Source organism: Cricetulus griseus, chromosome 8 (genome assembly GCF_003668045.3).
Source record: "Cricetulus griseus strain 17A/GY chromosome 8, alternate assembly CriGri-PICRH-1.0, whole genome shotgun sequence".
Taxonomy (NCBI): domain Eukaryota; kingdom Metazoa; phylum Chordata; class Mammalia; order Rodentia; family Cricetidae; genus Cricetulus; species Cricetulus griseus.
The window spans coordinates 6,694,673-6,718,362 of NC_048601.1; the positions used below are offsets into that span (position 1 = coordinate 6,694,673).

The following is a 23,690-nucleotide window of genomic DNA, read 5'->3' on the forward strand; positions in this document are numbered from 1 at the left end:
CCTTTTCACAGCCCCATAGTCAGTGACAGGAAGCCATGGGTGAGGAGGTCATGACTGAAGGTCATGAAGCTTTGTCATAGATGATGGTCTCATGGCTTAAGTAGACACCCTGCCCCAGCTCCCATTGGGAGGCCTGAGGCCTGAGCTTTGTATTTTTTTTACTATCATGATCTCACTGCAGCGTCTCTGGTGGGACCATTTCAGAGGCTCGTTTCTAATAATAAGAGCAAGCTGCAACCTGAAACTTGTATAAACTACGTTTTTTTTTTTTTTTTTTTTTTGTGGTTGTCTGTGCATGCATACAGAAGCCACAGGACAACCTCAGGTATCATCCCTCACGCTACCGGCCTTGTTTTTAGATGTTAGATCTCTCATTGGCCTGGAACTCACTAAATAGATTAGGCTGCCTGGCCAGTGGCCCCAGAGATCCACCTCGCTCTTTCTTCCTGGCATTGGACTGCAGGTGTGTACCACCATGCCTGGGTTTTCTAAAGCTTATGCAGATTTGTCTAGGTCCTTCAGTGGATGAGACACACCCTGCCCCAGCCCTCCTGGGTTTTTTTTTTTTTTTTATGTGATTTTTACTGTCTTCCTAAAAAGAAAAGCAGGTATCATTCATCATCAGTAGGAAGCTTTGGGAAAGGGGAGGGAAACAAATTTGTCAAAAATTCCAGAAGCTGATTGATCTGCATCTCCACTCCAAAGTGGCTAGGGGGTTGGATAGAGATGGAATCCGTGATTCAACTCAGCAGTTCTTAGAAACCACAGTTTGGGTACCGGTATCCTGTATTCTGACACATGTAATCCAATCTCATCTTCTTGCCTCATGAATCTACAGCTGCATTCCTGCTTGAAAGGTCTTAGCTGTTCCTTCTTCCTGCTGGTTGCTCCCAGGCCAGAGCCCAGGGCAGGAATCACTCCCCAGAACCCTGGATACAGCTCCGTGCTCTGCTCTTTCTAAGCAACCAGAGATGTCCACTGAGCCTCTGGCTACATCACCCTGCAGACACAAGTAGGAACTTACATATTGGTTGGCTTCTCTGTTTTAAAAATCATTTTTTTTCCATGTGTGTGCTTGAAGCTTATGGGCTATATACAGAAGATGAAATGTTCACTGTAGGGAAGCCAATTAATAGTTTGCCCTCTGATAATTACTTTTATTTGTGGTAAGGGCAGCTGAATTCTGCCTAAGAAAAACCCCTCAGATATTTTGTTATTTCTAGTCCTCTAGACCGCTTAGCTTAAGAACCTTGAACAACCCCATTTTGTGGATTATTCCCTTTGCTGTTTTCTGACCCTTGGGCTATACATTGACACTAGTCTCATCCTCCCCTCCCCCTGCCGATATTCAATTTCATTTCATCTTTATGCTATTTTTTTTTGAGTCAGCATACAAATGACATCACATATGACTTGTGCGTCTGTGCCTGGTTTATCTCACTTAAGGTCATACCCTCCAGGCCCATGCAAGCGGCGAATGGCAAGGTCCCCTTGTTAAGGCGGAATCATATTCTGCTGTCTGTGCTCATCTAGAGGCTCAGCCTCTAGATCACTGCCACACGCTAGCTGTTGTGGGTCATGCTGTGATGAACACAGACTGTCTTTATGAGGTGGTGATTTTGTCTCTTTTGGGGGCACACCCAGTAAGAAGATAGGTGGATCGTGGGAGTTTCATTTTTAGTTTCTTTATGACTCTCCATTCTCTCTTCCACAATGTCTGCCCCAGCCTATGTTCATGTCAGCAGGGTGCGAGGGTCCCTTTTCTCCACACCGTCTCTATGTTTCTTGTCGTTTGCTCTCTGGAGAAGGCCATCCTTTCAGGGTTAGGGTCATGACTCTCGGTGGTTTATCATACATCTCCCTGATGATGTAGGGAAATAAGTACCACATGACTGGTGCCTGTTGGTTTGGATTTTGAAAAAAAAATCAACTAATGTGTGTGAGAGAGAGACTGAGAACCTGAGAGAGACAGAGTGAGAGAGTGAGAGAAAGAGAGAACCATAGTGAGGCTGTGGGCCAGGCCGGAGCACAACTTCCTTAGTTTTGTCCTTCAACCTTGTTTTCCAGGCAAGGTCTCTCCTGTTTCTGTGGCTGCCGAGCGCACACCAGGAGAGCTGGCTCACCAGCTTCTGTTTGATTCTGTCTCCACGCCCCGGGAGGATCAAGATTACAAATATGTGCTGTCACACCCAGCTTCAAAAACAAAACAAAGAAACAAACAAACCAAAACCTGGCTTCCAGGTCTCAAACTCACAAACCTCATGGAGCTTGTAGAGCAAGCAGTTTTCCCCAGAGTGCTCCCAGCCTTCTTTCCCATCTCTGTATCTTTTTTGGGACAAGTGTTTGGGTCCTGTCTATCAGATTATTGGTTTTCCTACAATTGAGCTGGGAGAACTCCTTATAAAATGTGTGTATTAACTTAGCAGATATGTGCTAGGCTCATGCGCTCCTCCCCACCCCCAACCCCTACCTCTGTAAGTTGCTTTTCCATTTTCTTGTTTGTTCCTTTGTTCTGCAGACCTCTTGAAGCTTGACACGGTTCCGTTAGTTTATTTTTATGTTTGTAGCCTTATGCTCACATGCCCTCTACTTAGGTTTTCTGAAGGTGGATCTGGCTTTATTATTTTTTATTTACTTTTACATCTAAAGGGTCTATCACCATGTTACCTAAGAATTAAAATCCTTATTACTCCTTCTATTTGACTATTACTGCTGATATCCTGAATGCTTCTGCTTTGTTTTTTATTTTTATGTGGTCCAAGCTGGCCTGAAAATTTCTATCCTCCTGCCTCTGTCACCCGAGTATAGGACTTACAGATTATACCTGGTTTCTGCTGCTGCTTTCCATGCAGCCGCTTGGTCTCTGTAGCTCGTGCCCCCCCCCCCCAGGCATGCAGAATATGCTTGGACATTTTCTCCTCATGGTCCCTTAGCCCCTCCACAGATCAGTGTGGCAGGAGGATGTGGAAGAATTGTGGAGAGAGAAAAACACTGGAAAGGCATGGAGCTAGCTCCACCCTGCAGAGAGCAATAGGCCCATTGTGGATTTGCTACAAATGTAGGATTTCTGGAGATATTTGTCCACAAAGAACACCTATTTTCTGTCTAATTCTGCTTTCTCCCAGTAAAGGAACAATTGCCCCGAGCCCAGTGATGATGGAGGAGGAGAGGGGAACTTACTCCACGTCACCCAGCACACATGCTGGCTGTTAACACCCGAGAAGTCATTTATCAGCCTGACAAACGCCTGTAAACTGTTGGCTGTGGCACTGCTTTCATTGTCTGCATTCAGAAAAATGTGAATGTCCGGATCTTTTTCCTGTTTTTTTTTTTTTCTTTTTCTTCTTTTTATGAGTCAGAGGAAACAAATATGAATGTGATTTGTAAGCTGCCGGGTACCAGCCAGAGAAGGTGCTGTCATTCGACTCTGACAAAGCTTTTCCTTCGTGTTTCTCATGGCACTTTAGACTGAGTCATGGCTTAGTGGAGTTTAGAGATGAGTGCTTTAGTCCAGATGGAAGGACCTGATGAGAGGTGGAAAGACTTGAAGGTGAAGCCATGCTCCACCATCGTGCCAGTTATGTGACTTGAGACAAACTGTGGGGAAAAGTATCTTAAAGCTGCCCAGCTCCATGGTATGGTGGGAACCGCATGGACATACACACTGTCCTGAAGGCATGGACATACATCCTGTCCTGAAGGCATGGGCATACATCCTGTCCTGAAGACATGGACATGCACACTGTCCTGAAGGCATGGACATACATCCTGTCCTGAAGGCATGGACATACACACTGTCCTGAAGGCATGGACATACACACTGTCCTGAAGGCATGGACGTACATCCTGTCCTGAAGGCATGGACATACATACTGTCCTGAAGGCATGGACATACATCCTGTCCTGAAGGCATGGGCATACATCCTGTCCTGAAGACATGGACATGCACACTGTCCTGAAGGCATGGACATACATCCTGTCCTGAAGGCATGGACATACACACTGTCCTGAAGGCATGGACATACACACTGTCCTGAAGGCATGGACGTACATCCTGTCCTGAAGGCATGGACATACACACTGTCCTGAAGGCATGGACATACACACTGTCCTGAAGGCCTGAACATACACACTGTCCTGAAGGCATGGACATACACACTGTCCTGAAGGCATGGACATACATACTGTCCTGAAGGCATGGGCATACACATTGTCCTGAAGGTATGGACATACATACAGTCCTGAAGGTGTGGACGCACTGTCCTGAAGGCATGGACATACATACTGTCCTGAAGGCGTGGACGCACTGTCCTGAAGGCATGTGCTGCATGGAAGGTGTTAGGCCCATTGTGCAGACGATTCCTTGGATAGGGAAGAGAGAAGAGGGTCAGTATGGTGCTGAGCACTTGGCAAACAGAGGAAACAACCCATACTTAGACTCATGGGTCTGCATGTCTGTCTCCCTGTGGCCTGGGAAAGTCTTAAAACCATGTGTGGCCCATTTTTGTAAATATAAACTGAGCATAATGATAATAACAATACTTACTCTCTTGGTCTCTTAGAGTTGCTCTAAGGACAAAAGAAAGTGAGATGTCACCAGACCTGTAGCAGGAAACCCAAAAAACATTAGTGCATTCACCCCAATATTAAATTCATGCCCATGGAACTTCTCCCTATTTTAAGAAATTGTCTTAAACCATGTAGCTTATGTGGATCAAATATAGTTTTGACAAAATGCAGGGACAACTCATGATAAAACACAACCACCCACTGGTCATGCTACCATCTGGTAGAGAAGCACTAATAAGAACTAAATGGTGAGCTGAGTGTTGTCCCGACCCGCAGGACGTCAACCTGGGGCAAGAGAGTCAGGGATAGGGAATGGGGACAAGAGACGCAAAAGAATGACCACAAGACAGGATTCTGATTAGGTGGCAAACTTTATTTTTCTCAGGCTAAACACACTATTTTTCTCAGGGGGGGGGTAAACAAAGGAAAACAGACACTTGGACTATTTTTCTCTGAAACACACTTCCTGCAGGCAGCTCACCTGGTTGGAGAGTATCCTTTCCAAGTGGCTCAGTTTTTCCAAAGCTCTTTCAGGCAGCTAGGGTGGTTTCTGCTTCTTCCAGGCAGCTGGGCTTGTCTCAGAGTGACTCTCAGCAACTTTGTTGCTTCCTCTGGGAGTTGGGGGCCTATTGAAGCTGCTCAGGTTCAGTGACTTCCTGGAGAATTCTGAGTTGTTCACCTTCCTGTTTGAGGAGCTTCCCTGCAGGATGTAATGTTTCAGTTTTAAGGGAAATTGTTACACAACAGGTTCCTGTAAAGTTGGGATATGTTGACCTTTGACCTGCAGTTGGAACAGGTGTACAAGTGCTCATTCTGTGTGACCTATTGATGTGTTCATCACCGACACCAGGTTGGATCAGGCAATGGGAGCTGGGGAGTAAACAGAGCTATCCTATGATACACGGCTTATAAAAACCACACTTTTTGACCACGAAAATCACAGCAGAGGACCTCTGTTCTCAGTGTCACACTGCTCTCTGCCAATCTGGCTACACTGGCAGTTACATTTTGACATAAATTTTGGAGACAACATTCAAACAGGCATTGGGGTTTTGGCCTGCTTGGCCTGAACATTTTCAGCATGTTCTTGCAATGCTCTAAGTGCAGTTGTCCCACCCACAGTCACGGAGTTAGCAAGTGACCCAGCCTGGGTATGGCGTCACGCTGTATTGGTTTTTCTCATTGCTGTGTCAAATGTCTGACAGGAGCAGTTTAAAGGAGGGTGAGCTCATTTTGGCTCATGGGTCCTAGCGGGGAGGGCATAGGATGGGAATATGAGGTCTCTGGTCATGTCTCCTCTGAGGTCTGGAAGGAGAGCGTGTTGTTCGTTCCTTTTTAACACTGCTGGGGAGGGGCCCTCCAGAATAGTCCAAGTGTCTGTTTTCCTTTGTTTACCCCCCCCCCCAGCCCGAGCCTTTCCCTTCCTCTCTTCAACGTGGAAGAAACTGCCATACAGCAAGGAGTCATGATGAGCTGAACAGTTCACCTCATAGCTGCCAGGAAGTAGAGCTGGCTCGTTCCACTCAGACTCCTTGCTGGTTGGTAGAATAGGATTGCCCAGATTTTAGTCAAGCTTCTCTGGCAACTCATGGCTACACCCAACAGTGTGTTTCAGTCATCTCTTAGGTGCTGCTCTGTGCATCTGTGCTGACAATCGAGGTGTCCCATCGTGTCTTCAGTTTGGCTCCCTAAATGCCAGCTCTTCACTTATTAATGCTCAGTCGTTGATCTGCTGACCCATAACACAGTAACACGGCTAGTATTTGAAGAGCCAACAAGGTAGTCATCCACAAGGCAGTGCATAGGGGCCAGGCAATCCTGTGAGAGGCCAGTATTTCAAACACAGAGCAGGAAAGGCAAGGTCAAGGCAAAGGTCCCGGTGTTCGTCCCAGTCAGTCCCTAAGTTCTAGATCAGTTGAGAACTGCCACCGGAAGGCAGGCTGCCTCACCATCTTCTGAGAACACAACACTCATTTCACGCCTGCTTCTAATCAGAGGGCCTGCTAAAGAGCCCCTGTAATCCTGTCCTCAGCTTGGGGTTGTGCACCCTCTTTGGGCTACTCTGTTTCACACACTCGTATCATCCTTCCACACTGTTCTTAACTTCCTGGTAGCTGCAGACAAGCCACAGGTGTGTTTCTGCTGCAGCCAAAAGCCACGTTGACCCTTCAGAGCCACCTAGCTCCTCAAGTCTTTACAGGATCTGAATAGCTGGACCAATCAGTGCATCTCCAAGCATCAGATACATTTTCGCCTTTAGACGTATCTCAGCCATGCCTGGGAGCTGGCATGTGTTTCTGAAACGTTTTTTAAGTAAAATGTTACAGTTACGCAGTTCAGTGGCTGAAGTGTGGGTTAATCATGGTGTGATCACCGTGGAGACACCTGGGAGTGAGCTGGCGCTGGAGTGAGGCTGCACACCCCTGTGGGGTCGGCAAATGAATGAATTGGCTGTTCACTTAGTCGCTGTCCTTTTCTCTTTCCCCCCTAGGAAACAAATGGAAGACTGTTGCGATCCTGCCCATCTCTTTGCTATGACTAAGATGAATTCCCCTATGGGGAAGAGCCTGTGGTATGACGGGGAGTTTTTATACTCATTCACCATTGACAATTCCACCTACTCCCTCTTCCCTCAGGTGAGTGGCGTCCGTTCCTTGTGGTACAGCTCCTTAGATTTCTCACGATAGGAAGGGTTTTCATGAGTCTGCTGAGCCCTGGGCCTGCCCTCTTCATGTCTCTTCCCATCTTCATCTTGCATTATTTTTCTCTCGTCTTCCCATGTGCTCTGCTTTGATGCCAGGGTGGAAGTAAGACATTAGAAGGAAGGACTTCACAGAGCTACAGTTTTCCTTCCGTTAGATTTCATATGAAACTGAGTCAAACAGTGCTCCGGAAGTGGTGGGCTCCTAGTGTGCTGACGTCGGCTGTGCAAGGATCTTGAAGATCTGAGTTAAGAATGTTTTCTTAGGACTCATGCTGCCACCGGGGAGAGGGGACCGTATGTCTTCTCAGAACTCTTCGGTGCTAACCTGTGGCTAGATTTTTGCCATGAAGTCGAGGAGTTGTGGGTACCGAGAAAGAACTCAGTTTGGCCACTTTTGAAGTGGTCTAAAGCAGTCTTTGCTTGCTTAGTGTTTTCCCACTTGGTTTCCTCAACATTGCAGTGAAATGATTTTTACTAGGTAGTTTGAAAAAAAAAAGACAATTTTCTTTTTTCATTTAAAGAACTCTTGGTGGCATGCGGGTGTGGTGGGTGTTGGGAGTTGTCTCTGGTGAAACAGCCAAATCCAGAGTCACAGCCTCTACAAAGCCAGCCTGTTCTGCTGGGTACAGTGTTCTAAGTCAGCTCACCACAGAGATGCCTGCTTATCTGTGCTTGTTGTTACATCGTCCATAGTAACCATGAAATAGAGCCGGCCTAGGTGTCCACCAGCAGAGGAACAGATAAAGAGGATATGACACACACACCAAGAAAGAACAATGAAGTCATGACATTCGTAAGAAAATGAACAGAACTGGAAATCATGTTGAGAGAAATCAAACAAATTCAGAAAGTGGATATTCCATGTTGTCTCTCATGGAGAGTTGAAACATGCATGTGTGTACACGTGTTTGCATTTGTGTGTGTGTGTGTGTGTGTGTGTGTGTGTGTGTACATGTGTTTGCATTTGTGTGTGTGTGTGTGTGTACCTGTGTACACAAGTGTAGGACATGAAAGTAGAAATAAGAGTCTGAGAGGGAGGAAGGCCTAAAGGAAGAGGATGATGGGATGTCTGTAGCATGAACACAGAGGAAAGAAATATTTGGGAGGTGGAGAGAGACCGAGAGCGGCAAGGAGGGGAGATGAGGCAGGTTGGGGTACAAAGTATGGTGATCTACTTGTATGAAAATGTCACAATGGAACCTCTCTCTTTGTTATGCTAACCAAAAAATAATAAATCGACAACAAAACGGAACATCCTGTATTTATTAGATCACCCGTAGTTGTGCTAGTATAACTGAATGGTTTTGGAAGGTTTGCTGTTTAAATCAGGCAAAACCAACAACTAGTAAAGAGGGGACCGGGGAGACACTTGTTGCTCTTGGAGACGACCTGGGTTTACACTCACGTGGCAGCACATAACCTCTGTAACTCCAGTTCCAGTGGATCCGACTGCTCTTCTGACCCGGGGCGCCAGCCGTGCATGCAGCACACAGACATACATGCTGACAAACACTCACATACATAAAATAAAGTAAGTAGACACTAGGAAATATGGGCTGGGTAGATGACTCATTTGCACCACGAGCATGAGGACATGAGTTCAAATTGCCGTGTCTGTGTGGACAGCTAGTTGATGTGCTTCCTTTATGTTGCTCGAGGAAAGGAGAACATGTATGCAGAAAGCAGGTGAGTGGGCTCTGCTTGGTTTTGCCAGTGTGAGCAAAGCATGGCTTCTCCCCAGTGCACTGGCCAGCCTTTTCCATTACTGTGATGGGACTAGTTCCGGTTCAGAGACCCCATACAGGGTAGGGCTGAGCTGCAGCTGTCATGGCAGTGCAGTCATAATAGGAAGTCATCAGGACAAGCTCCAGCCCCCAAAGACAAGCCCCTCATAACCTACTTCTTCCAACTAAGCACCGCCTTCCGTCATTCCAGAGCCTTCCAATTATCAACTCAGAATTGGAATCTATCACTGGGTTAAAGCATTCCATAGGCTATGCCTCCATGATGTAACCTTCTCTGGAAACTCCCAGCACAGAGGGTGCATTGCTAAACCCCCCCCCCACTGCAGCATCGGATTGAATTTTAGTAAAGTATTTCCCCAATATTTCCAGGCTACCCATTCTACCGTCATGTACCGCTATTACACTCCACATGTGTTAGCCAGAATTCTTACTGCTATTATTCCTCCGCCTGTGTTTACTCATCATTTTATTGTTGCTGCCAACATACAGTCTAAGAGAAAGGTGCTGTGTTTGTTGGGGAATTTTAACAGGCCCTCTTTAGGGCTGTGTCTGCAGACAAGGGCTCCGGAGGGTACTGTGTCATGGGGATGTTACACCAAAGCTTTGTTACCACAGTCTGCCGATTCTTACATGGACACTTCACAGTTTCCTATGGCTTCATTATCAACTGTATGAAATTCTGATACATAATAGTTCTCTGCATAATTACCTATGTACACATTGCTGTTTCCTCAGAGTTCTCTCCTGATTCTGGGACTTTGGTGTGAACCTCTGAGGGGTGAGCTTCCTTCTTTGTAGTAGAGAGATGCTCCCTACATCATACTGACACCCATTTCCATCTACTCACTTGCCAGGGTGCCTTGTCTAGGTCCCACTCAGGCTGAACTTTAGAGGTTCAAGAGCTCATGAAGTTATGATGTCCAAATGGCTCTGCGAATGTATTTTGGTGAAATAACTGTTAACATGATTAGGCATGAAGGCTGATTTTATTGATTTACTTATTCCCCTGGAAATTTTAATAAGGATTCTTGGGTTACACTTCAAACCTCTCAAGGATGTGAGCTAGGCTAAGGGGGTTTTTGTCATCTGTGAAATGCTTGGATGGTTACACTCGCCAGTTAAGACTAAGAGACACCTGGATGAGGAAAGCACACTTCTGGGTATGTCTGTTGGAGCATAGCCAAACAACTCAGGGGGAAGATCCATCCTGAACATGGGTGGAACCATCCAACGTGGGGGCTCCAGGTGGAACAGAGACAGGAGGAGGAGAAAGTCACCAGTGTAGGCTTGTTTCCTGCTTTGCTTCCTGGCAGCTGTATCCGCTCAGGTCTACCACAAACTCCCTACCTTGGAAACACTGACTGTACACGTGTGTGTGTGTGTGTGTGTGTGTGTGTACAGAAGATAGTATGATAGTTGGGAAACGGCTGACGGGAAAGTGCTTACTGCACAAGGGTGAGGACCTGAGTTCAGATCCTCAGTGTCCCTGAAAAAAAAAAAAAAGAAGCAGCTGGATATCATGGCATAATTTATAATTCTGGTCCTGGGGATGCAGAGACAGCTGAATCACTAGGGCTCAGTGGCTCATCAGTCTAGTCAGGTCCTAGTGAGAGACCTTGCCTCAAACAACAGTGTGGGTGACACCCGAGGTTGTCCTCTGGTTTCCATTACATGTATATTCACACACATGCACAGGTGCCCCTGCCCACCCTCATGCTAGCCCACATCCTTGTTGGATTATGGTTTTCCTTTTTAGCTAAGGGTCTTCCAGCAGTCCTCCCCATTTTGTGGTTCTGGGGATTGAACCCAGAACCTAGGGCGGTAGTGCTGGATCCACATCCCTAAGCTCAGGACTGTCCCTTCTGAGCCTTCATGGTCCAACAAATACAATACAAATACAACAAATACAATCTTATTTTTGGATTAAAATACATTCCTAAGGAGAAGCATACATTTCTTTGGACAAGAAAGGAGTCAGAATGTTAGCAACCAATCTGCTCTGATATAATCTGAAAAATATATCTCTTTGTACAATAAAAATGTGGCTAGCTCCGCACTCTCTTCTCATGAATGATAATCACGTGGTATGGGTCGCAAACTAGACCAATTTGCTCAGGGTGATCCCCGAAGCCAAGCACAGGGAAAAAAACACACCCTACGCCGGCCAGCACTTGCTCCCAGCTCCTCAGTTGAATCACACCTCCCAATGTGCTCTACTGAGACTGGGCCAGGCTGTGTCCCTGGCCTCAGGGAAACCCAGTAGGACATTGCAAGTTTCTGGAACTGGCCTTGTTGAAATGACAATGCACACCTTCCCTCTTCATAGACCTGTGCTGAATGTAATTTTCTCAGCTCCTGGATATTCCTGTGTCTTGTAGCAATTTCTTTTTCCTCCCAGTGAAATTTGTATCCTGCTGTAAGTAGTTGTATTACTGTAGTCACTTTTCCAATATATGCCTTTTCAACTGTAAAGAAACTAAGGGGACCAAGTTTATTGGGCATAGGGCATTGCCAGGTGTGTGTTTCGCTTGTTGTCAGGCATGCTTTACAACAAAATAGGTGCTTGCTTTCTCAAGTAATAGGAAAGTAAAGGGCCGGTCATTCAGGGGCAGGTTCTGGCTCCTGCACACCACCAGGCTTTCAGGATTCTTTTGCTGAACCAAACTAGCCGATGGCCAAGGAGATACCTACCTTGGTTCCAGGATCCCAGCAGGAGGAAAGAGACTGAAGAGAATTTCTAACACACTAATGCTCTTGTGTCATCAGTCAGGACTAAGTCACATGCACCTGTCTAGCTGCAGAGAGGCTTGGTAGTTCAGGATCTGAGTTTCAGGACAACACCCTGCTTTGCCAATCCATAGTACATGCTTTGTCATGGTGCCTTAGCCTGTCCTTTGAACATCTCTGTACAGTGTTGATATTTCCATTTCACTAAGAGTGAGAGGTGCTAAATTCCAATTCTGGGTTCTGAAGCTGCTGGGTAAAAAGCTGGATTATGAACAGTAGGGGAAATGTTAGCCATACCCTCTTGGGGGCTGGCACAGGTAATGCAGACCATGCCACAGATTATATAGTCACCTATAATAGTCAAAAACTTATAATTAGGTTAGTTAGGTTTTCTAGATATACAGAGATGTATTTGAAATGATTAGGTATTCTTCAAACCTTTCAAAGACCTACAGAATATATGGCATTTAAATTGTTTAGGGTTTTTCTTGACAGTGAGACACAACTGCTCCTGGCACACCAATTCTGCCAGAAAGGAGGATGGGCATTGGAGAAACTCATTATGGAGTTTGCTTTCAACATGGCAAGATTAGCCCTTTGGACAAGAATCTGCTCTTGCCTGGACTGTTTGTTGCTGTATAAACTGGACATGCAGGACCCACAAGAAAGTGACTGCTGAACTTACAAAACAAGATGAACAGTACTGAAGGGTTCCTGCTGAAATGGAGAAGTGTGCCAGACACACTGTGGCCTATGGACTGAAGATGGATGCCCAACATTACAGAGGAACTTAGGGTGACTGTCCAGGTAGCGAGATGTCTCTGTCAATTTTAAGGTTTATATATTATCCTTCTGTGGTCTTTGATAGAGTTGATGACAGATTGTTATGGTTATAGTTTTCTTCACTTATTATAAAAGATAAGTTATCCTTCTTTTTATTTAGACAGAAAAGAGGAGATGATGGGGGAAGTGCTTCTGTGTATGTGTTTGTCTTATTGGATGATAAAGTTCTGTTTGGCCAATGAGGCAGTAAGTTAGGCGGAACTAGGAGTCAAGGAGGATTCTGGGAAATGTAGTAAAGAAGTGCTGATCCAGGCATGAAGTGACATAGCCGGGAGACTCATATATAAGCAAGGGCAATAAGGAAGTCGTTCCCCTTCTCTCTTCCTCCTGGTCTCAGCTCTGGAGTCACCATGTGATCTGCCGGCAGGAGAGGGCTTCAGCGAAGGTGTTCTCTATAAGATAAGTCTTATAAAATATATAGATTTATGATATTTAAGGCTGAGCTAGCAGATGAGGAAATCCTAGTCATTGGCCAAGCAGCATTTGTACCTAATATAAGTCTCTCTGTGTTACTTGGGACCTTAAGATGGCGGCGGGCGGAACTTGGGTGGCCTGGCAGAAAGTGCCCATGTGGCAGCAGGGCTCAGGAAGATGGGCATAAAGACTTATTGTTACATGATCCTTGGCCAGTAAGATTTCAGAGGCTTTATAGGGGCTAGGAAGATGTCTCAGCTGGTAAAGTGTTTGCCCTAAAAGTTTGTAAACCTGAATTCAATCCTCAGAACCATGTCAAGTTGGGCACGGCAGTGTGTGCCTAGAATCCCAGCACTAGGGAGGAAACACAAGAAGCCCTGGAGTGTGCTGGTATAGCCAGTCGGGTCTAATAGGCTACGGATTCAGAGAAAGAGCTTTCAAAGAAAAAAGTAGAGAGAGGTTTAAAAAGACTTAGGATGTCTACATCTGACCTCTACGTGGTCACACACACATGAAGTTGTGAACATGCATGCACACACACCCATGAAGCTGTACACATGCATGCACATAAAAACCCTATAGCATCGTATCATTATTTATTTCTTTTGGAGATACCAACTCCAATAAGTGAGTTAGTCCTTGTTAGTCAACTTGAAACTGTTTAAAGAGTTCAACTTTCCTTACCTTGGAACAACTGGGGGCTTTTCTTTTGCTACCATTCAGGAGGAAAGCAAGAGTGTAGAATTGGAGGCTATGGGGTCCCACACAACGCAGTCTCTCTCTCTCTCTCTCTCTCTCTCTCTCTCTCTCTCTCTCTCTCTGGTTTTGTGTGCCCCAGTAACCCACATTGAAGAGAAACAAGAGCAATTACATTGTTTTGATGGTTACAAAAGAGAAATCCAGGTTCCCAGAGGGAATCAGGCATTTTCTGCATATTGCTTCCTTGTAGGAATCTAGACCATTCCTCTGTTATCACTGAGTAACTTGGGCAATTTACACTGCTGGTTTTGGTTGAATGCCAATATTGCAGAACATTATGGATAATACAGCATATAAAGTCCAGGTCCATCCTTGACCTTTCTCTGATATCATTTGTAATTATATATAATTTATATTAACTACATCCAACCCGATTTTATAATTTGTAAGATGGTGTGAATGACCTCTGGTCTTTAAATTAAATTTTAGTAGAAGTAATTGGTGCTGCCAGGAACAGATGTGTCTCACTGTCAAGAGAAATCTTAAGTTCTTAAAACATTTTAAATGCCATATTCTGTAGGTCTTTGAAGTGTTTGACCATTACCTATCCATCTGAAATATATCTCTGCATATCTAGAAAACCTGACATGACTGTAAGTTTGACTATTGTAGATGACAATTAATTTGTATTTCTTAGCTATACATTGCATTTTAAATGAGCTGCATAAACATAATGCCTTAAAGAAGAGTAGAAATACATATGTAGTATAACAAAATTTACCTTAAATTCATGTCAGTAAACTAAAATCCATATCAATGTGTTCATTTCTATATCATATCCCCCTTTTTCTTTAGAAAGAGATTGACTGTGACCACGAACCATTTATAATCAACCCCCTTTAAATGAAAACAAATATTTACAAACAGTATTTTGAGAATTTGGGTATAGATTTCTATTGTTATTTTCTATTGACTGGGGGTCCTGGCAATGTCAAGGGGATCCTGAGAAAATTTGGAATTATGGTTAAATCTTGGCTGTATTAGTCTGTGAGGCTATGCCATCTGAGTCGGTTGCTTTGAAATGTTGTGGATGTTGGATCACCTGGGCCATCACTGTCATTGGAGACCTGTCTGGGTGTCTAACTTGATCAAACTGATTAAGTCTGGTTCCACAGCCTCTCATCTTTTGTGGAAACAAAAACAGAACATCTTTTCCAAATAAGCATGTACATAGACTCAAATTTTGAAGTCAAGATACCTTTAAAATATATATGTTGGTTTAGCTTGGCAACCCCCACAGTCTAACGTCTCTCTGTACTTAGCTCATTAACAGTCAAAAATTCAAAGAAAATCATATACATAATCCAGACTCCCTGTGTATTTTCCATCTTTACTTGGCTTATTATATTTTTTTTACTCTGTTTGTCCTTTAAGGACATGAATTTATTATCCTTAAATTATTATTTTTATCTATGGCTCTGTCTATTCTCTATCTCTCAAGTCCATGCATACTTATCAAACACACTGTGACCTGTTTCGAGGTCGTTTTTGTCTGAATCTGTTCTTATTGTGTATCTGTAATCCTTTTCTGATCAGGAGAGTTTTTAAAATGCTTAGCCGGTGTGGTTAGGACCAAAGTGGCAGCTTTGGCTGCTGACTCTACCCCATTCTTTTCAACATGGAGGAGGTACCCAGTGGAGTCACACTTAAATGCTCCCCCCAACTCTGGGGTCCATGATGCCACCAGGTGACTTGCAGCATGATGCCCATAAACCCCATTTAAGTGCTTTGTAGCAGGCCCTCCAGAAAGAGCTGTCTGTGCTGCTAGCATGAACTTGGAATCATCTCTTAAAAGAGACATGTATCTGTTCACTGCCAGCAAATAGAGCCTAACAAAAATGTGGCTAACAAGAAGCTGTTTCTGACTCTGTTTTTGTGTGTCTAGAATCCTTAAAAAAAAAAACAAACAACTTTCTTAGGCTTTATGTGAATGTATGTGCCCTGTGTTGGCACCATATGTAAATGAAGGTTTCTTTCCTGCCCACAAGATCCTGTAATAAACATTCAGAGGCTTAATATTAATTATAATTGTTTGGCCAGTGGCTCAGGCATATTACTGACTAGCTCTCACAATTAAATTAACCCATTTTTACTCATCTGTGTATCGCCACATGGTCATGGATTACCTGTAATATTTTAGCATCTTACTCCTTCAGGGACTACATGGCATCTCCCTTACTCTGCCTTCTTTCTCTGTGTATCTTTGTTTGGATTTCCCTCCTAGCTATATTCTGCCCTACCATTGGCCAAAATCAGCTTTATTCATCAACCAACAAAAGCAACACATATTCTCAGCATACAGAAGGACATGTCACATCAACTCTGCAGCGTGTACATCTTGTCATTATATTTGGAGAACAGGATAAATGGAAAGTACAGTGTGAGGTAAATTACTAATTTCCATTGATTAAGTTGCAATGGGTTTCTGTCTGTAATTCTCCAAAGTGCTCTGCTATTGAGGAGATGAGACAAGTGGACCACCACAGGACTGCCGAGTCTTTGCTGTCTTTTTTTTTAGACATGCGTGTTTTTGCCTGCATGGACACTTATGCACCACTTGTGATCCTGGTCCTGTAAAGGCCAGAAGAGGGCATCAGATCCCCCTGGAACTGCAGTTATAAGCAGTTGTAAGCCACCATGTGGGTGCTGGGAATTAAAGGCGGGACCTCAGTACTCTTCCCAGATTGTTGCCCCGAGGGAGAAGCACAGCCCATGGTTCCAGGCACTTGCTCCAGATCCCATGTGAGATAGTGCCATGTTCTTGTCCCAGGCTCTGAACTCCTGACAGAATTCAAGCTGTTTGTAGAGGCTGAGAATGCAGTCCCCTAGTGCTGTAGGGTATTCTCAGACAAGAACATGAGTTCTTACTCCCTCTTGTGTCTAGCTCTGTGGAACCTGACTACACCAAAGAATCGTTAAGGCCTCACCTTGGCCGCTTGTCAGAAAATGGTTGTGTGGATGTGTGGGGGAGAAGCTTTTTGAGGATAAGGTAACATTTTGTAAATTGAAAGTGAATAGTTCATTAAATCTAAGATTTTGATTTCTCATGAATCTAAACTCAGGGTTTTCAGATGACTTTTCAATTTTTATTAAGGTTGGAAAAAGTTATTGAGATCCAGGTGATTGTAATTAAATCTGATAATGTTTTTCCTGGGGTAGTCTGCTGTTGATAAAGCAGTTGCTAACCACTCTTTCCATAATGGTGTTAATTTCCATCCAGAAGAACAGAACCTTAATCATCTCTTAAAGGGCCCCGACTCTTAATGACATTACACAATAATTAAAATAATTAAATTTCAACCTGGGTTTTAGAAGGGGTGTTCAATCCAAGCAGAACTGAAGGAAATATTTTTTCTTATATTCGTTAAAAAAATTCCCATCCTTAACTTAGATTACCATCCTATCTCGCACAACAAGGCATCTTTGCTAAGAATTCTCCAAACATCTCTTATCGATCTTCTTGAATCATATTTGGCTTCTTCTCTGGTGCATTTTCCAAGTTTCTTTCCTGCCCAAGTTAGGTTTCTTCAAGAACAAGTTCTACCTGTGTTTGCTTTGCCTATAGCTCTACCTATCGTCCTGCTTGTTTTAGGACAGAGACAAACTCCTTAATGCTACCACATCCTTTTGACCTTGTATCATCTGGGGCTCCAGGATCCATTTCCATAGGACTCCTATCTTTATACTTAATCTTACTGGTCTTCATAAACCCATGTGTATGCTCTTATTTGACAGAAATGCCCTTTCCTGGAAGCCCCTGGCCTCTTCTTCATTAACTTCTGTTTATCTTTTAGATTCTGTTTGAATTTCATTGGGAGGGGGGCTGCCTCGCTGCATGAGGGCCAGTTCTCCACTTGTCTGGAAAGCTCTTAGAGAAGCTATTCAGTTGGTGTGCTAGGGACCTGCAGTATCCCTGCATACAGCATTGTTCCTAGCACAATAGAGACTTAATAATTCTTAGCAGAATGAAGGAATAAATAAATGAGTTAGATTTCTGGGTTTTTTCCTCGCACATATGTTAACATCCATCTGACAATTTTTTATTTCATTTGTAACACATGTAAATAAGCTCAGTATTTAGTTACTATCTCTCGTGTGTTCAATTTTCCATGTTTGGCGTGTGAGTTATCTGTTCATCCTTGCTCACCACCCCAGCATTCTACATGTCCTGTAGACATGCCACGGTCCCTTTTGAGCTAGACGCTGCTTGGGTTTTACCGCGTGTGCTCACTCACTAATGGCTTCCTGCTACTCCTCTGGTCTGTGCTATTGTGTCGAGATGGCGTTCATTATCAGAGTGGAGGGGGCAGCTCTACACTGGAAGAAGGATGTTTTGGGAGTACCAGCCTGAAGCCTTTAGGAAGAAAATGTGGGTATTGTCAGTTGGGTTATAATGAGCCCCTTCGTTACTGTGTGTATTTTCCTATTGCTGTGCTCAAATTCCTACAACAGGCAACTTAAGGAGGAAGGATATGCCATGGATTACAGTTTGAGGATACAATTCATCATGACCAGGAAGGCTTGGCGGTCTTGGGGCTGAGGCCATAGTGATGGGAATGTCAGGCAGTTTGTTCCCCCATTTTTAGATCAGCAAAATAGACAAAGGCCAACTACAAGGGAGGCTACTCCAATCAGTGAGTCATTTCTTCTCTCCTGCTCCCCACTCTCTACACCTCCCCAAACAGAGCTCCCAGGGGAACAAATGCTAAACCACATGAGCTTGTGGGAGGAAGATTTCCATCCAAGCCTTGATTTAACACTGTGGCTTCATGTCACTTCCGTGTGGTCATATATCATTACAAGGTCTCAGGTGCTGTGAAACGTCCAATCTTGCAAGGCACCTTGAGGGAGAAATTGGTGTTTTGTCAGTAGATTTATAACTCCAGTTGAAGGTGTTGGTGTGGCTTGTCTCTGTCCACCTTCCAACCAGACTGGTATGGCAGAGAAAGTGTAGGACAGAGCACAGAGAACTCGGGCCCGTGGGCACCACGGTTTCCCTGTTGCAAGTTTCAGCCCTGGTACAAGGTCTTGGTGCGCCGTCTTAAACTCAGTCTTCCTACCATCAAATATTTCTGGACGAATTTCACCACAAAATCTGTGAATGGGATTCATGTTTTTAAATTAACATACAGCCTGCTTGTTTTCAAGTGATCTTGGCTCAGCTGGTGGTGGAAGTATCTTTTCGTTTGGAGGCACTCTGGAGCCAAATTGTTTAGGAACTAGGCCAGTTGATATCAGAAGCCCTTTGCCAGAGACAATCATTTTTCAACCCCTGGGAACTCGAACCGCTGAAGAGGTTTCAGCCAGATTATAGCTGAGGCTGGGTGCACCCTGGGTAAAACAATAGCCCTTTAACTTGGTATCTTAATGATTTTTCTGGGATTAGAAAAAGTCATACACGTAAGTAATCCCCTAAAGTTACCTTTTTTAGATTGTGATCACATTTTAAGGAAATGGCCCTAAGAGAGGTACCAGAAGGCTCTGCAGTTTCCAAAAGCCAGCCAGTAATGGGTCAAAAACTTAAGTCAGTGTCATCTGAGCTGTATGGCTGACCTTTTGTTTGAAGAACAAGTAGAAGCCAGGAAGGAAGACTTAGGCATCCATAAGAAATTCAAACACATAGAGGACACACCTGTAATGCAAAAAATAAAAGACCCAGAGACAGATATGAGTTCAACCTGAAGATCAGGGAAGCAAAGCAACTACACTAGCAGAGAGCTCTCACCTCTAAAAGGGCTGGGGCATTCCTATTCCCAACATGGCTGGAGAATGAATGCCTGATTCTGACTACTGAACAGCCTCCCCTGCTCCTATCTTTTATACCAATCTAGTGTTGGGATTAAAGGCGTGTGACCCCAGGTGCTGAGATCATCTTTGTGTGAGCTGTTTCTCTTTAGAACTGGATCAATCTTGTGTAGATCTGGGTGGCCTTGAACACATAGAGATCTGTCCACCTCTTAATCCTGAGTCCTAGGATTGAAGGTGTGCACCACCACCTCCTAGCCTCTGGCTGCTGGGGTTAAAGGTGTGTGCCTGGCTTCTATGGCTAGCTAGAATGGGCTGTTTTGTTATTTTAATCTCCAGGGACATTAATAATCATAAACAATATGTCACCATACACACCCTCCCTCATATTCCCATATAGAGAGATTGCCCTCCCGCAGGGAAAAGTCAGACACTGTTGCAAGAGATGCAGTGTAAGGAAGAGCAAATGCAAGAGAGTAGGGCCAAAACACAGAAAGATGGACATTCTAGTGACCTTTCAACTTCATTTCCTTTTAATGGCTATGACTCTCCACCCGGCACAGGTATGAATACAGCAGTTTGAACATGTGCTTACAACCTCTACAGAGACTAACTCATCCCTCTCCGCCCACCTTCAACCTTCCTTTCTTTTTGGGTTTGTTGAGAGAGGGTCTCAAACTGTATCCAAGGCTAGCCTGAAGCTCACTGTGCAGCCCAAGAGGGCCTCATCCTCCAGTGATCCTCCTAAATTAGCCTCCCAAGCTCTAGGATGACTCGTGCTCCACTATGAAAGGTCTAAGTGAGCTGTGTTAGCATGAGAGCAGAGCATGATGGCACATGGGTATGAAGATGCCATGACGGAACATGATGACACATGGGTATGAAGATGTCATGATGAAACATACTAACACATGTGAATGACGATGCCATGAAGAAATGCATCACTTTGTATGTAATCCTGAAAAACCAGGGAAGAGAAAAGGAAGAGATTAGCATTCCTATGTAGAAGAATACATCATCTGAAACATTTTAAAATTTAAATCAATGTTTTTATTTTAAATTAGAAATGGTAAATAAGTTTATTTAAATAAATGGATTTGGTTCCTAAAACTGTAACATTTTAGGTAAAATATTGAGGAAACAAATGAAAATCAAGTATAATAGAAAAAAATACACCACAGATTGAGTAAGCTGACTGCATTTTTTATAATTGTGTGTGGTTGTGTTTGAGTCTGTGTGTATGTATGTGAGTGTGTATTTATGCGTGTGCTTGGTGTGAGTCCACACGTATGCAAGTGTAGAAACCGGGAGTGGATGTCAGGTATGTCTCTCTCACACTCTGCCTTTTTCCCTTGAGACAAATACCTCTCCCTTGAACCTGAAGTTTTGGAGAGGCTCTTGTCTTTGCCTCCCATTGCTGGGGCGATCAGCACATATGGCCATGCCCAGCTGGTTTTTGCTGTTGTTTTGTTTGCTTTACATGGGTGCTGGAGATTAGACGTTAAGTTCCTGGCTAGGATTTCCTTCTAGATTAGTGATTCTCAACCTGTGCGTCGAGTATCAGATATCCTGCAATTCAGATACTTGCATTATGATTCATAACAGTGGCAAAATGACAGTTATGAGGTAGCAGCGAAAATAATTTTGTGGTTGGGGTCACCACAGCATGAGGAACTGTATTAAAGGGTTGCAGTGCTGAGAACCTCCTCTCCAGATGCCGATTCCAGGCTGTGGCCCCTAAGTCACGATTTGACTCAGCCCTGTTGAAATCCAAATCTTTGGCTTTAGCTGTTTATGTGGCCTTGCCTTCCCCCTCTGATTAATATATTGTTGTAAAATCATTAAAGTGTAATATATTCTCTTCCATTACTGTGTAGTGAGATCTGAGGCAGCTCAATGAATTTTTCATGTATAAATAGATGAATACTTTATCAATATGACCCAAGAAAGCCTGATGGGGAAGTTGACACAACAGTCTTCCCTGTGAGTAGTTTAGTATTATCAACCAAAGACCTTGGACCTCTCACTCTGCACCTGACTGTGTCTAAGGATGTCTCTGAGGACCATGATTGGACTGGTGCTTGAGCAGCAGGAGAAACATGGTGTGGACTGGGTTAATGATGGTATCTTCTAAAGGGGTTCTCGAAGAGGTCTTCATCTGGTGATTTCTGTAAAATTATCCAAACTTTATTGTCTGTAACAAAGAGAGAAAAGACTTGACTGATAACCATCCTCCCATTACTGCCATAATTGGCAACAATTCAAAGGTTTGTTTGTTGTCGTCAGTGGAACTTGTGGTCCTCCTGCCTCTACCACCAAAGGGCTAGGATGACAGGCATGGACGGGCACCATCATCATTCAAAGGTGTGCAAAACAAATGACAGAAAATATTCAGCATTAAGGAACTGATGAAATCGTGACTTACCATCGAAGTTGACTAACGTGGAGGCATAATGAAATGGAAAGAGACCCGCCATTCTCCGTTAAGCCATCAAGGCAGAATTGGAGATGGTGGGGGTTTCCCTAGGAATCATGAGTGAATATTAACGTTTTTCCCAACAGAAACGAGGGGGACTTTTTCAAAACCCCTTTGGAATTTTTTTGTCCTGTAGAATCCTGGGTTTGTCTTTTTCTAACTACTCCCCAAACAGCCTCTTGCTTCTTTTGAGCCCCAGGAGGAGAAGGGGATTTTCTCTGTCACAGGCAAAAAGTCCCCTAAAACACACATTCCTGTACTTTTCCAGTAGTTAGGGTTTACCCTGTCCATGACCACCACTCTTTGAGTAGCTGAGTCTGCTGTAGTCTTGCCTGAGTTCTAGAGAACCACATACAAACCACACCTGTCCTCCAGATGAACTTGATCTGGCTGCTACTGTTTTGAAAAACCGTTGGAAGCATATGCCACTATTTTGTGAATGTCTGTACATGGACATGTTTGTGTGAATGTACATGCATGCAGAGGTAGGAGGTCAATCTTGGGAACAGTTCTTTGCATGCTGTACTCCTTGGTGTGTGCCTTGACAGGCCGTGAGCGAATCCATGCGTATTCATGTGGAGACTATCAGGGAACACCCAGTATCGACCTCTATTGTTTTCTGCCTCATTGCCTTGGGACACGGTCTCTCACTGAACCCAAAGCTTGTCATTTTTCTCTCTAAGCTAGCTTGGCCTATAGCCTTTCAAGATCTAGCTGAGTGGAGCTCCCATGCCAGAGATACAGATGCATACAGCCACACTCGGCTTTCTTTGTGAAGGCTAGGGATTTGAACTCATGTTCAGTCAGGAAGTATTAGGCACTTTTCCTATTCCTGTGACCAAATACTTGATATGGAGCAATTTAAAAGGGAGTGTTATCTGGGTATCTGGGTTTACAGTTTGAGGGAATAGCTGTCATGGTGGGAGAAACCACTGTGTCAGGAGTGTGAGGAAGCTAGTCACAGGAATTGCCAGGAAGCAGAGAGAAATGAAAACCCTCCACTCTTTGATTGTTCCCTTTTGTTCATTTGGAGATCATAAATCATAGGTGCAGTCTGAGGAGGTTCGTCTTCCTGTTTCAACCTTTCCTGAAACACACACACACACACACACACACACACGAATGCACGCATGAAGGGGGGAGGGAGAGACCACACACACATGTGGGGGAGAAGGAGGGGAGAGAGAGAGAGAGAGAGAGAGAGAGAGAGAGAGACAGACAGACAGACACACACACACACACACACACACACACACACACACACACACACAGAGACACATGAATGCTCGCATGGAGGAGGGAGGGAGAGACCACACATACATGGGGGGAGTAGGAGGGGAGAGAGAGAGACAGACAGACAGACAGACACACACACACACACACACAGGCACACACACAGACACATGAATGCACACATGGAAGGGGGAGGGAGAGACCACACACACATGGAGGGGGAGAAGGAGGAGACAGACATACAGACAGACAGACAGACAGACACACAACACAGACACACACACACACACACACACACACACACACACACACAGAGGCCTGGGGAAGACAGAGACAGACACACACACAGGCGGAGAGAGGTGTGTCTCCATTGTTATGGGTAGCATACCAGAGATGACTATGAAGACACAGTTTGCAGCCAATTGAAAGTCTTTATTCCAACCAGCTGGGACGACATCAGACTCTTGGAGGACCT

General features: G+C 44.4%; 1 protein-coding gene across 1 annotated transcript in view; it reads left to right on the top strand.

Annotated features, from left to right (window-relative positions):
- St8sia1 (ST8 alpha-N-acetyl-neuraminide alpha-2,8-sialyltransferase 1) overlaps window positions 1–23,690 on the top strand; it is a 117,713-nt gene that overhangs the window by 43,083 nt on the left and 50,940 nt on the right. The window contains exon 2 of the mRNA XM_027430158.2: window positions 7,061–7,205. Within this exon, the coding sequence (XP_027285959.1) occupies window positions 7,061–7,205 (145 nt within the window). The remainder of the gene's footprint in view (window positions 1–7,060; window positions 7,206–23,690) is intronic.